This window comes from Amyelois transitella, chromosome 5, assembly GCF_032362555.1.
Source record: "Amyelois transitella isolate CPQ chromosome 5, ilAmyTran1.1, whole genome shotgun sequence".
Taxonomy (NCBI): Eukaryota; Metazoa; Arthropoda; class Insecta; order Lepidoptera; family Pyralidae; genus Amyelois; species Amyelois transitella.
Genome location: NC_083508.1, coordinates 1,494,419 through 1,510,342, shown reverse-complemented (window position 1 = coordinate 1,510,342; position 15,924 = coordinate 1,494,419). Strand labels below are relative to the sequence as shown.

The following is a 15,924-nucleotide window of genomic DNA, read 5'->3' as shown; positions in this document are numbered from 1 at the left end:
TTGGCTCTGTCTACCCCGCAAGGGATATAGTTTTGATTATATGTGTGTCTACTGACAAATATATATGTATGTGTTTCTTAAGCAATACAAATAACATTCATTGACACACACAACTTTTATACTAGCGACCCGCCCCGGTTTCGCACGGGTAGAATTGATACATATATACCTTCCTCCTGAAACACTCTATCTATTAAAAAAAACCGCGTCAAAATCCGTTGTGTAGTTTTAAATTATTTAAAAATTTTTAAGCATACATACAGACGCGGAAAGCGGGAAGCGACTTTGCTTTATACTATGTAGTGAAAAGTATTAAAATATTTATGTGGTAAACCCAAAACTAATTTAAAAAATAAACACAGTCGATTAGGGGAAAAATGAGGAAAAATAATATTCTTCCACGTTGTTTATTGCAATGCTGAAATATGGGATCATTTTATGTGAAACAAATAACAGACTTTAGACTTTACTTATAAACTTTCACTGTAATTTGAAATAAATGCAATACATTTAATTTATTACATTGAATTATAAACTATGATCTAAAAACAGTGAACTCGATTAGTTAATATCATAATAAATTATGCAATCAAAAAACAATTCTAATTTTTCTTTTCTTTTTTTTCCATACACATCTATTTTAGCGTCTATTACCAGCCATTACTATTATGAAACAAATGAGGTTGCATTACTCTTTTTAAATTGTGATCCCTTTGTGATTTTAACGCACGTCATAATATTGTGAACCAGTAATATTATCATAAGAAACACAGTTACCTCAAAGTGAGTTCGCAACAGTTTCGTAATAATAACCTAAAAACAAACAGGTGTCTGGCTGACCGCCATGTACTGAGTCACCTGAAGTCCCTAAATCTGTCTGCATCCGGTCAGAATGGGAGAAATTAAACAGGAAACATTTGCGACTACAACAATTTTATTTTATACAACAAAATATTTTTAATATGTACTATTAAATGAAAAAGTAAGGGTCAACATCGTGAATATGATAATGCATAATCGGACAACTTGATGTGTATGGTTCCTGGGTGCCGTGTGGTTCCCGGCACCAAAACAAAAAAGAATAGGACCACTCCATCTCTCTCCTATGGATGTCGTAAAAGGCGACTAAGGGATAGGCTTACAAACTTGGGATTCTTCATTTAGGCGATGGGCTAGCAATCTGTCACTGTTTGAATCTCAATTCTATGTACCGCAAAATAATCCAACATCTCCTGAAACAAACGCACTGAAACTGGTCATAACCTGAGTCAGTGATAGAAATACGATAGGACCGGGGATTGAACCCGCACCCCGGGTTATTTGTGTCCTGGCGCTGCGCCAGCGTCGCCTGTGATCGTTTGACCCTTTCCAATCGAGATCACTTCACAGTCTTAGGTGATTCTCTGTTTGTTAGTTTTAAACTCTTTAGGAAAATATTAAATATAATATTATACATACATACATAAATATGGTCACCTCTATGTCTCTTGCGGGGTGGACAGAGCCAACAGTCTTGAAAAGACTGAATGGCCACGTTCAGCTATTTGGCTTAATGATAGAATTGAGATTCAAATAGTGACAGGTTGCTAGTCCATTGCCTTCAAAAGAATCCCAAGTTTGTAAGCCTATCCCTTAGTCGCCTTTTATGACATCCATGGGAAAGAGATGGAGTGGTACTATTATTTTTTGTATTGATGCCGGGAACGGTATTATGTGTGCGTTTTCTTTTTATTCTGTCGGTATTATGTAAGAATCGATGATAGTATATTAAATATATATGTTGATGATATGAAAATTGATTTGATATATGTTTGTCATATTTTATACAGAGATTAGGTGGAGTATACTCCTGTTGCAGCTTTATGGTTCACATAAATAAAATTATCGATTAAAGTATCCTTCATTAACACAAAAACTTAATCAAATCTTTATATTATTTTTTAAATTGGGGGAATGTAGGGTTGAACATCATTTATCTGTTAGACAACATGAGATAAATAGGTACGCCAATCAAACCAGATATTATCCAATCAATTTTATCAAAGCGATCCATTACATTTGATTTTTGATTTGATTATCTGTTTAAGACAAAACAAACAATTAGGTATTGTCATTCACCTTGTGGGGGGAGGCTGGTGCACTGAGATACAGGCTCTGCTTAGTTCAGACACCACTCTCTCGCAATCTTTTGTTATATTCCTTACCTGTGATTTGTTTGTTAATACACTAACTATAAGATTGTAGAGAAAATAAAGAAATATTTGATTAAAAAAAAAACATCAAACATTACTAACATTACGACCTGTTATAGACCAGGGTGACTGGCGAAAACCAATCCTGACAAAAGAGCCGCGGGGAAGTATGTTCCCGAGGAACCCCATCCCGACGCGGAGGAATGCCAGGAATTCGGTTAGAGCATTCACATCGAGTATCAGATAGCCTTACCGAATCAAGATTACGTGATCGTGATAAACTTATTTTGTTTTTACAAATTCTATGTCCTAGTGCCGTGTGGTTCCCGGCACCAATACAAAAAAAAAATAGGACCACTCCATCTCTTTCCCATGGATGTCGTAAAAGGCGACTAAGGGATAGGCTAACAAACTTGGGATTCTCTTTAGGCGATGGGTTAGCAACCTATCACTATTTGAATCTCAATTCAATCATTAAGCCAAAAAGCTGAACGTGGCCATTCAGTCTTTTCAGGACTGTTGGCTCCGTCTGCCCCGCAAGGGATATATACGTGACCATATGTATGTATGTATGTAAATTACTATGAGTTATGAATGTGGATGAAGCGAAGGAAGTATGCAGAGATCGTGGCAAGTGGAAAGAGGTAGTCTCTGCCTACCCCTCCGGGGAAGAGGCGTGATTTTATGTATGTATGTATGTAAATTACTATGATTCACTTTAGAAGGTTTCTCTGGCGCAGTGATAGTGCGCTTGCCTGTGACAACGGAGGTCCCGGGTTCGAATCCCGGCCAGGGCATAATGAGAAACAAACTTTCTCGGATTGTCCTGGGTCTTGGATTTTTATCTATATAAGTATTTATTCAAAAATATCGTATCGTTAAATTAGTATCGTGTTACACAATCCGTGTAATTTATTATTGTTATTACTTATTGGGAAGTCATCCCCGTGGTAACTGAGAAAAAAAATCCAGTCACCAACCTGGGGATAATGCTAGAGTCCTTGTTGTTCCGACAACTTAATCGTGTGTTAAATGCTAATTAATTTCGTCCACATAGTCCACAACACTAGAAAAGAATAGTTTTTCGGCAACTCAAAGATTGGGATTTTGTAGTGCAAAAGCTTTCTACTATTCAAGGTATTCACAAAATGGGATAGCGGAAAAAACAATTATTTAGGTCGCTGGATTTTTTGTAAACAGTGAAAATTGTGAAAGGAAGAAGCGGGAAGCGGGAATGTAAACGCACAACACGTACCTTAATTTCTTGTATTTTGGCTTCTTGGGCCCTGGCCAGGGTTCTTCTTGTTTCAAAGATGCGCACGTTTATTATTTTTATTATATGAGCGGAGCGGTCAATTTGCGGCCATATTTTTTCTTCAATCACTAGTATTCTCTCCACATTTCTTTTCTAAGTTGGATAATTGCGAAATTGACGTTATTGAAGAAAATTCTGCAGGGCAGTTCGTTACCGTTTCTTCTGCACTGACGCTTTGGAAACGGCTGTAAACTTAGTTTTAAGTAATTTATTTGACGGCAACCAATGTTGAGAAACCAAAAGACATGACAATTTTTAAGTGATGTTGAAATGTCCCATAATAATGAATAAACCGTGTGGTTCCCGGCACCAATAAAAAAAGAATAGGACCACTCCATCTCGTTCCCATGGATGTCGTAAAAGGCGACTAACGGATAGGCTTATAAACTTGGGATTCTTCTTTTAGGCGATGGGCTAGCAACCCGTCACTTTTTTAATCTCAATTCTATCATTAAGGCAAACAGCTGAACGTAGCCTAACAGCCTTTTCAAGACTGTTGGCTCTGTCTACCCTGTAAGGGATAAAGACGTGATCATATGTATGTATGTATGTATAATGAATAAAAAAGTTGAATTTGTATTTGAGTCAACCGAGAGATAATCCTAACGTCTTATGTGTGTCATTTACTCTCCGAATAAGGAGCCGCTAAGTCCAAAAACTATTGGTAATGTGATCATGTAGTTACATTCACCTTGACGCCAATGTCGAGTGATATTTCTTTATGGTCTTTGGCAGTCGAATTAGTTAATTACCACACTTATTATGGTCACTAGCCCTACATTGATGGTATAGTCAATTGCAGGGAAACATGTCTCCATCTACATAAGGAATTATTCATTTTAACCATGGAAAGTTAAGTTAATTTGCAGGTAATATCGGAGTCAAGATGTTAATAGATTTTACATTTGACTATTAGGAGAATGTTTTTAGGGGATTTTCATAACTTTTCCTATCTTTCTTTCTATGAATATTACGTGAATACATTAAATACAATACAAATTCGTTAAAAATTATTCTCTTTGACCTTTTCGTTGTATATAGATTTGAGGTAAAAAAAAATCTCTAATTAACTCCAACGACATAAGGTCGCTCTTTAAAATAAGAAGAAATCAATATTTTTATATCCGGTTAGTATAATCTGCTCTCACGATTAAGCGGATCATGTTCCCTTGTTTAACTTAACGCTACATCAATTATCACGTGTGTCGAGATTACAAAAATTAAACTGTTTATCTCCAATAAAGCTCTGAGGTGAGCTTAAAATAAGCCCCTCTTCCGGTATAAGTTTCGTTGACATCCGACTATACTCTATTTAAGCACTTGTCCACTGTTAGCTATAAACAGGGAAAGTAAAGAGATAATATGCTAATCAGTATCGCTTGGTTTTAGTAAAAATATGAATTGTTGTATGGGTGACTGACCAGCATTCATATTGTACAACTAACTCTTCGAGTTTAGCGGCACGAATAGAAAAAGAACCACTCTATCTCTTTCCCATGGATTACGTAAAAGGCGACTAAGAAGGCTTTTAAACTTGGTATTACTTCTGTTAGACGATGGGCTAGCAACCGGTCACTATTTGAATCCCTATTCTATCATTAAGCCAAACAGCTCAATGTGGCCTAACAATTTTTTCAAGATTATTGAAAGTCGAATTCAAGCAAAAACAAGAGCTATAAAATATAACTACCTTTATACTTAAGTCTGATTTGAAGCGCTTAAGAAGTCGCACATATTGTATATATGACCACCTTTATATTTAGTCTGATTATAAATCGCGTACATATCATAGCATCGACGTGCACAGCTATGGAGCACCGCCCTAAACCTACCGTTGCACGCCCGATGCACTTTCTTGCAACATCCTGAAGCCATTTATGGAAGGAAACCGATTTTAACGTTGGCAAATGTAAACTGGTGTTGATTTAGGATCTGTGAATAGTTCAAAGAAAACTTTGCTTTTGCGTTATATGTATACTCGTATTGCATTTGAAAGTCTTCACGCGTGGGGATCATTTAGAATTATTTCATGCAGTAAATAACTATAATAAAGTAATATCTGTAATCCAAAAAGTCCTCTGTCTACCCCGTAAAGGATAGAGACGTAACTATATGTATGTATGTATGGTTATTGTTAGTTTTAAGTATTTATACAATTTTTCCCCATGATTATTCTCAGCTAAACCTGTAAAAGGCACATATGTGAAAGCGGTTACCTGTGTACCCTATTAGGTACACATTTCTTTTTCAATGATAATGCGATAATAATTAAAAGAATGCATCCGGGCCCCCTTTGTCTGATAGCAAAGATGAGGTCTATGGTAAAAACCTTGCAATTTATTTTCCACTAAGGAATTTTTGTATAGATAGATAAAACACTTTATTGCACCAATAAAAAAGAAATCAGAATACCTTAAGGAAGGAAAAAAAGAAAGGTGAGGTATATATTTAAAAAAGTATACCTTTCACCTCTCTGACAAAAACAAATTTCAAAAATAATGTCTTGCGTTCAAAGTCTCTAAGTGTAATCTCTCTTGTTGCAGGGTACTAGTGGGCGCTCCAGAAGACGAGCCCTACCAGGTGGAGGGAGTGACGCGGCCCGGCGCCGTGTACCGCTGCAACACGGCGCCGAGGGGATACAAAGACAGAGGTCTCTCTGAATGTGCGCTCATGGACTTCGATAAGATCAGAGGTGAGTTTGTTGACCGTGTCTCACGGCGCCGTGTACCGCTGCAACACGGCGCCGAGGGGATACAAAGACAGAGGTCTCTCTGAATGTGCGCTCATGGAATTCGATAAGATCAGAGGTAAGTTTGTTGACCGTGTCTCACGGCGCCGTGTACCGCTGCAACACGGCGCCGAGGGGATACAAAGACAGAGGTCTCTCTGAATGTGCGCTCATGGACTTCGATAAGATCAGAGGTGAGTTTGTTATCTGTTTCTCACGGCGCCGTGTACCGCTGCAACACGGCGCCGAGGGGATACAAAGACAGAGGTCTCTCTGAATGTGCGCTCATGGACTTCGATAAGATCAGAGGTGAGTTTGTTATCTGTTTCTCACGGCGCCGTGTACCGCTGCAACACGGCGCCGAGGGGATACAACCCGACGCTCATGGACTTCGAAAAGATCAGACGGGAGCATTAGTTCTCTTACTCATCATGATTCCCTTGGTGTTTTCATTTGGAGTTTGGATAGGATTTAAGGGAAATCAAGGGCGACGGGGGTTGGAATTTGATTTGTTGGAATTTGGATGTTTTTTTATACATGATCGAAGACACGCCACGCCACGCCAAATTTCAAGGCGGTTCGGGTTGTGTGTTTGTATGTCAGTTATTCACTTTCTTCTCTTATAGATTTATACTTCATAACACTTAATTTTGCTACCTGTAGTTCGTTACGGCACTGTACTCGTATGCAAGGCGCCTTTGAAAATATTTGGAGTAAAAATGGGCTAGGATACCTACCCTGTAGACTTACAGCCTTATAAACCGGTAAATATACAAGTGTAGATCATACTGATAATAAAACTATTACCGTTTGTGTGAATTGGGCAGTAATTCAATTATTACTACAGCATAACTTCCCATTATGTCTAATTTATAATGCTGTTCTCCGCAACAAATTCATCATAAGCAATTGATCGCTTAGTATCGAATGCTGTTTGTCTGTTCGTCAATAAATCATTACTAGTTAATAAATAATAAATAAATATAAATAAATATATACGGGACAAATTACACTGATTGAGTTAGCCTCGAAGTAAGTTCGAAACTTGTGTTACGAGATACTAACTCAACGATACTATATTTTATGATAAATACTTATATAGATAAACATCCAAGACCCAGGACAATCAGAAAAAGTTCTTTTCTCATCATGCCTTGACCGGGATTCGAACCCGGGACCTCCGGTGTCACAGACAAGCGTACTACCGCTGAGCCACAGAGGCCGTCAAACTACTAGTTTCTCCTTAACAGTTCAGACAGGAAATATGTTTAGAACTAAGCGATGAAGTATTGAAGTGAACTTTTATTTTTTATGGGGCGACTTGTCAACATGATAAACGCACTCAAAATGAATGATAAAAAAAACTAATTTACTCATGTTTGAAACAAATAAAGTATTACTAACATACATTTACCTAATCACGTCTATATCCCTTGCGGGGTAGACAGAGCTAACAGTCTTGAAAACTGAAAGGGCACGTTTAGCTGAATAGTTTAGTAATGGAATTGAGACTCAAATAGTGACAGGTTGCTAGCCCATCGTCTACAAGAGGAATCCCAAGGTTAAAGCCTCATGCGCACATTATATACCTTACTCGTATATGTGCGCAGTATACCTGTTTTGAGTGGATAGTTTAGAAAAAAAATAGTTTATTTTATTTACCACAAAGTGTACAAAGATACATTATTAGAACTCTCTAGTAAGCAAAAAATACTTGTGTCAAAGAACTCTTTCTCATTATCTCTTTTACAATAATGGATTACTTATAATATGGTTCAGTTCGAATACTAACCAGTGCTCTTACGATGAGGGCAAACATCGTGAAGAAACCTGCACATTCAGAAAATTGGATGTGTAACCATGATCTGTTTAATACGGGTTAGACTCCCCTGTAAAGGTTGCGGAGGTAAGATGAGAGTGGCTTCGTGAACCTAAAAACCTGACTCACCCAATCAAAACTCCTCTCAAGAGTGTTGAGGATGCAACCGGGACTAAAGCCAGGAGGAAGAAGATTACTTATGATATGAGTAAGGATTTACAGTATCTATACAAATATTATATAGCTGAAGAGTTTGTTTGTTTGTTTGAACGCGCTAATCTCAGAAACTACTGGTTCTAATTGAGAAATTCTTTTTGCGTTGAATAGACCATTTATCGAGGAAGGCTTTAGGCTATATAACATCACGCTGCAACTATAAGGAGCAAAGAAATTATGGAAAATGTGAAAAAAAAACGGGGAATTATTCATCCTTGAGGGCTTCAATGATGCCCATAATAACTATTCCATGCGGACGAAGTCGCGGGCACAGCTATATTTATCATAAAAGTCAACCTATATAAGGATAAAAAAAGGATCATACCGAGTCCTACATTATGTTGATCTGCAACAATACATACGGTACACGAGAACACCGGTAATTCTCTGTAGGTAATGCGCATGCGTCGCGTCGGCTACTGGGCTGCGCACGCGACTGATTTACTGCCGTGCTTCTACCGCTAGCGAAGGCTTCGGTCTTGTTGAAGCGGAGATACCTTTATTTTTTATTTATTAACGCATTTACAAATGAGTACTCATTTTCGTCTGTTTGATCTTGCTTTTATCTTTAATCTTAGTCTAATTTTTTTCCTACGGACGGAAAAAAATTTCGATGAATCCTTATGCCATGAAGTATTTGCTGAACAATTTGGAAGTGCAATAACGTTTATTAAGTGCTTATATTTTAAAAATGCATTTAATGCTCCCACCAATAAACAATTTTATTAAATTTATATTTAAATTAAATTAAACCTGTCACTATTCGAATCTCAATTCTATCATTAAGCCAAACAGCTGTACGTAGCCTATCAGTCTTTTTCTAGACTTTGTGCTTTGTCTACCCCGCAAGACATAAATACGTGATTATACGTTTGTATGTTTAAATAGCCTCAAAAGTTCAACTCTAAGAAGTTTTTGTTAGATTATAAATTGGCATAGCGAACTGCAGATATTTTAATAATTTTTTTTTACTTCCAAATTAAAAAAAAGTGAAGAGAGAGAGAGAGAGAAAAATTTCGCATTTACAACTCGCGTCAGCCAAACTCGCGCCTTATCTCCGCCCTGGGCTTTATCCTGCAACTCTTGCGCAGACGAATGGACGCTGCTTTTATGTCAAATAAAATAATAGCCCCTTTTTGTCAAGCCCTTATAGTCCACTTGCGGGCAACTGTGATAAATTGTTTCTTATGACATTACTGTTTATGTCTTGTATTTATAATACTCTATTAAACTTCTGCCAAAGAAGGAGTTGAATTTAAGTAGGATTATTAATTTCGCGAATGATGAAGCTGATATACGAGTGAAGAGTTGACTTCATAAAAACCGTTAGATCCACATTGTCACGACTTTTTCTCTAGCGAGGTAAACAGGGCCTTAACTCCAACACGAGCACATTCATCTTTCTATAGTCAAGTCAGTTATAGTAAATTCCCAAAAAGTAGCAAGTCTGTTTTTTTAATAAAAATAGCCCAAATAAATCCGATAAGATTATCGCTTTAAGACTGAAAAATGATGGCTGTATTTGTTATGCGCTCGCAAAAAGCGACGAAAACGCTTATTTATAGCCCCATTTCACAATCCTTTTAACATTTTTACCCAAATATTCGGCAGCCGAAAGCCGCTGTGATTCAATAGCTGTCCATAAGATCCTCAGATTCCTCCGACACCAACTAAATTTGACCAAGCTATGTGTTGAATGCAGTTGCACAATGGACTTACGTTTTGGATGCACCTGGAATGAGTCGTGACATGACGTACTATGCGATGCGATGCGACGCGACGCGATGCGATGCGATCGTCTGAATGTTGGTCTTTGGGTCACAGAATTTTAATTTGTGAATAACTATCTTTCAGTGTTATGGTATAGTACCGATACTATGACACATTTACTTTGGGTCTAACTCAATTGCATAATTTGACCTGTATATTTATTTATTTCTTAAAATTGCTTAAGAAATTCACTTTTTAATAAATTTCTTTATTTTTTCTCCGTAACATCTTCACAGTTCTATTATTTAGCCATAAAGCTGAAGCCTTTCAGTGTTAATAATTATCGCTACTTTAAAATTTAAATTTACTTTTAAAATTAGATAAATTAATCTTATCGAGTTAAATAAATATTCGCGACGCGTCGTGTCGCAAGTGCGTTTGAGCTTTATTTCATGCAGTCAGATGCAACGTGTATGCAACCTGACACAGTACTTTATGAGTCGTGGATTCTTTTTATAAGATGGCCTGATTAAGGAGAAATAAGGTTAAGCTGACACAATGAAGCAAGCAGATATTATGTCGTAAATTTAAACGTACGACTTTTTAATATATATGGATGCCTGACATCAAACCTTTATTTAAAGTATTGCTTTATATTGACATACTTAAAGAAAACGTATCTTCTAATAATTTAACAATTTATTTAAAGCTCGGGAAAAGTACAGCTAACTAAATTCTATCTCTACTTATAAGATTAGAAAATAACAGTCCGTTATGAAAATTAATTAATAATGTTCGAGTCCCATTTCTCACGGAGTTCCGATACGATATAATTTACGAGATGATTTAATTGAATGTATATTAATGATGCGTAGGCGTCTTTATTCTCGTTTTTTTTCGGTTGAGACATGCTACTGGTGATCATGGAATGACTGGTTACTAATAATTAAATTTAATTACTCTTGAGGTACATATTTTCTACTCTTGTGCACATCTATACTAATATTATAAAGCTGAAGAGTTTGTTAGTTTGAACGCGCTTATCTCAGGAACTACTGATTCGAATTGAAAAATTCTGTTGTGTTGAATAGACCATTTATCGAGGAAGGCTTTAGGCTATATTACAACACGGTGCAACTATAAAGAGCGAAGAAATAATGGAAAATGTGAATAAAACGGGGAAAATGATTCATCCTTGAGAGCTTTAATTATGTCCCGGCTTTGAATCCCGGCGAGGCCTAGGTCTTGAATGTTAAACTATATGCCACGATCCAAAAGTGGGCAAGTCGAGGCTGATGTCATACTGAAGTAAATTGCATCTGACCTTATTTTACGATTAAACTAAAATGTAAGTAATTATATGTAAGTAAATTGCATCTGACCTTATTTTATTATTAAACCTAACCCGACTTGGGTCGTTGTTACACATTTAGTTGGCTGAATGTGCAGGTTTCCTCAATGTTTTCTTCCACCATCTTGCCATCATGGGTTAACTAGTTCATAGGTAGATATCACAATAAATCCTATAACATTTTGTTAGTTTTGTCGAATTGTTGCAAAACATGGCGCCCGTGGCTGGCTATATTTACCAGTGGCGCGTGGGAACAGCGGCCGAGTTTAAAATAAACTCGTGAGTTACGCGCAGTTTCGGCTGGCCTACATTTCTTTTCTCAATGAGAGACGATCTTGATGCCTAAATTTGCTATCACAATTTTTGTACTTATACATACATATATGGTCATGTCTATGTCCCTAGCGGGGTAGAGAGAGCCAACAGTCTTGAAAAGACTGAATGGTCACGTTCAGCTATTAAGCTTAATGATAGAATTGAGATTCAAATAGTGACAGGTTGCTAGCCCATCGCCTAAAAAGAATCCCAAGTTTGTAAGCCTATCCCTTAGTCGCCTTTTACGACATCCATGGGAAAGAGATGGAGTGGTACTATTGTTTTTTGTATTGGTGCCGGGAACCACACAGGTTTGTATTAATTGTTAACATTTTTTAAAAATGATTTAATTCACTCTTGAGGAAATTGTCTAAAAAGTTTAGCTAGCTTTTATCAGAATATCTACGTGTACGTAATATATAAGTTAAAATACTCAGTAATCAGATTTCTGTAATTGTAACTGAAATTTAGCGTTTCCAAATCAAATATTAAACCGAAAACTTTCCAAAATCTTTGGAAATTTGTGAAATTCAACTTTGAGAACTGTAATTGGGGAAGCTGAAGCCTTGTTCACGGAATTCTCAGACGAACGATTTAAGCTAGTGGCTCTAAAACTATCGATAAAAACGGTAAATCTTAACTCAGAAACTAATACGTTGACTACATTTATTAAAGGTTGACTCTGGAAAAGATTGCATTAGCGCCTTTGTACCATCTCTATCTGTTTTGTGCTGTTTTGTATGTTTTACTCTTATGGTGCAATAAAGAGTTGTATCTATCTATCTATCTACATTACTGAAAATTTCAGTATACCTACCTAAATCTATACTTACTAATATTATAAAGCTGAAGAGTTTGCTTGTTTGAACGCGCTAATCTCAGGAACTACTGGTTCGAATTGAAAAATTCTTTTGTATTGTATAGACCAGTTATCGAGGAAGGCTTTAGGCTTATTACATCACGCTGCAACTATAGGGAACAAAGAAATAATGTTAAATGTGAAAAAAAAAACGGGGACCATTATTCATCCTTGAGGGCTTCAATGATGCCCAAAATAAGCCCAAAATAACTATTCCACGCGGACGAAGTCACACGCACAGCTAGTTTTAGAGTTAGCTCGTGTGTTTTGCATCATTACCATCGTTGTTCTGCCCCAAATAAACTGATCTTAAACGAACCTAATCGAATCCATATATCCATGTAAGTTTGTATCTGGTTCACTCTCTCTTGAACTTTCGACCTGTTAATCGTCGATTTGGTTTCGTTAACAGTCAATTAGTTAAGGTTACGAAACTGTAGTTATTGGGACACGTGGGCTGGGCGTGGGCGTGGGCTGTGGGCTGTGGGCAACCTGCCGGCTTCGCTTTCGATTCCATTGGGACTGTAGTATGAATGAGATTATGAATTATTCATTAATCCATATTTTCATTAATTATACGGATATAATTAACGAAACTGTGGAGCTTGAACTGCACTAATTATATGAATGATCTATTTTATAGGACAGAGTAGGTACTGTGATAATGATTTTTACATACGAAATTAGTCTAATTCCTTGTTTGATGATAGCCCAAATTTTTTGAGCCTTCTAAATCTGAATTTAATTAAGATTTCTGCAGTTTTATCCCTAAGTCAATCATTGCATTATCTCTACATCATGTAACGCATAGAAATTGACCATACATCACCATAAAGAGGGCGTAAGAGGCGGCTGATAAGGAGCTTGATAAGAAGCCGGCTGATAACAGTCGCCCGCGATTGTTTACGGTAGCCTCCGATTACAATAGGCCTTGTGAAATGCAACTCCGGCGGGGAAATGAGTCGATAATATTAATATCGATATCGATAGTATCGATATTTGATTTTTGATGAGAAAAAGTAAAAATTAAGCAAGTTTGTTTTACGGTTAATGTCTTCTTAAAGGGAAATACACAAGTAGATGCATATTTTATTGATACGAAGATAATTCTTCCAACGAAATTCTATTTTGCAGAAAAAACCTAGTAGGAGTAAAATATCTTGATTTGTTTTTAAATTTTGTACCTAAATTAATTGTGTATAATCTAGGTTTCTACGTTACAATCCAACGTTTCAGACATTTTCATTAGTTAAACAATTATAAATATAAAATATTTGTCCTAGATATGAAAAACATATTTTCTAGTATTTCCTTAAAGACTAAAAAAGGTTACTTTATAATAAGTTTAAAAAATCTGTTTCATATGTTAGTCGATAAGTTTATCGATATGACAATAATATTCCCGGCCCTATGTATTTGCATGCCGCTGCTTCCTCTTATCGAACCGTTATCGGCGTCATGAAAGGGAATGCAGTCCCGGTCTTGACCTGACCTGTGAAAATATTTGGTAATTATTGTAATTTATCTGAATTTTATCAAAATTTCGTCACTTGCATTGTAACGTAATTTTATTTATGGTACCTACATAATAAGTGATGTAGTAGTAATATCAGATTTTTTTATCTGACGGTCCAAAATGAGTATTAATCTATGTCATAGTGTATGACAGCATCTTTAATGCAATAGGAAATGAGAGTGGTTCTGGTGGAACGTTCCTGCTAGTCTTAATAACTTGCTTATTCCAGATAGATCGTCTTACTCCCTGGAATATATATTTCGGATGGTAATTTTGTGAACATACATACATATGGTCACGTCTATGTCCCTTGCGGGGTAGACAGAGCCAACAGTCTTGAAAAGACTGAATAGCCACGTTCAGCTATTTGGCTTAATGATAGAATTGAGATTCAAATAGTGACAGGTTGCTAGCCCATCGCCTAAAAAAGAATCCCAAGTTTGTAAGCCTATCCCTTAGTCGCCTTTTACGACATCCATGGGCAAGAGATGGAGTGGTCCTATTCTTTTTTTGTATTGGTGCCGGGAACCACAAGGCATAATAATATAATATAAATATAATACGGCACGGTAATTTTGTGAACTCTGTGTTTCTTTATTTATTTCTTTCCTTTGCTTGTCTCCTATCAGATGGCATTCCCATGTATGTATATTCATAAAGAACATTCCATTAATTCGTCATGTAAGCATGAATGAATGATATTTCTACGAAGTATATGTTTCCTTGAAAATAAGTATTTCTATAACGATAAATACCATCAAAAGAGCTGGTAAATGTTATCTTCACAAATAACCAAATACATAACATTATCAACTTAACCGTGAAATGCCATGCCTTTAAACGACCATGCAATAAACCTCATGCTCAGTTTATGTGGACTTAGTTTACTTACTTATATTTTTTAGGAAAATGTGCTATTTTTTAGTAAGCATAAAACAAAAACTTTGTATGAATAACGTGTATAAAACTATATATCATATAGATATCATAAGAAACTTTAAGTAACTAATTGAACGCTTCTCATGAAATTTAAAAAAATTGCTTGTAAATTACGCAGATTGCATTTTTATAATAATAGATTTTTTAATACCTCTTTTAAACTCATATTCAGTGAATAAGTTTTATTGGAAATAAGTTCGTTAAAGTGTTAATTTTACTTCCAAGCATTCTCTGTCTGCCTGCTAAGCATACAGTTACGAAGTCTGTGTGAACGCGCCATACTGGCTTCTTATTCTAAGTCCATATCTGCAATCCTTCCGTGTAGAATTAACGATATATCGCTCGGGGATGGACAAATTCGTGCCTTATCAGACATCTGTTGTGCTGGTGAACGCCAAATACAGCGGGGCTCCACGCGTGGACCTGCGCCTAATGCAGCCCTAGCTGGGCTTATTTCATCCGACGCGGCTGAAGAGAGTAGGTAACTGTTACTATTCTAAAGTGTCAGACGTGAATGTAATCAATGTATAGATTAGTTCTACATTCATTCATGTTTTTTTAATGTAAGACAATGTGCATTCGTCCACGATTTAGATTTAAGACACCTATGTATATATTTGTATATTGACGTCCAATGAAAATGCTGCAGTGTAGTTTGTTCCGCCGCTTGGTCTACACATGCGCTTTGGAAGCGGTAGTAGTTATATTTAGATTTAAGTGATGTGACGTCAATAAGTGATACCTTGTGTCCAATTTTGAAAATAAATCTATTCAATTCTATTAAAAAAATTACTGCAACCGAGTTTGATTGTACTCGTAGTTAGGAGAAGATTGTTACGAGGTCAAGTCCAATGCGAAATTAATATGAGTTTGTGTAACGTTCTGGCAAGAGGTCAGGTCAAGACAAGAGTACCCGAAACCGACGAGCTTGCATGATTGTGGACGAAGCGAAAGAAGTATGCAG

At 36.5% G+C, this 15,924-nt stretch overlaps 1 protein-coding gene across 1 annotated transcript in view; it reads left to right on the top strand.

The window, feature by feature from the left end:
* Positions 1-15,924, top strand: part of LOC106138771 (integrin alpha-PS2) — a 124,247-nt gene that overhangs the window by 35,837 nt on the left and 72,486 nt on the right. Inside the window, exon 2 of the mRNA XM_060954798.1 lies at positions 6,051-6,199. Coding sequence (XP_060810781.1) covers positions 6,051-6,199 — 149 coding nt within the window. The remainder of the gene's footprint in view (positions 1-6,050; positions 6,200-15,924) is intronic.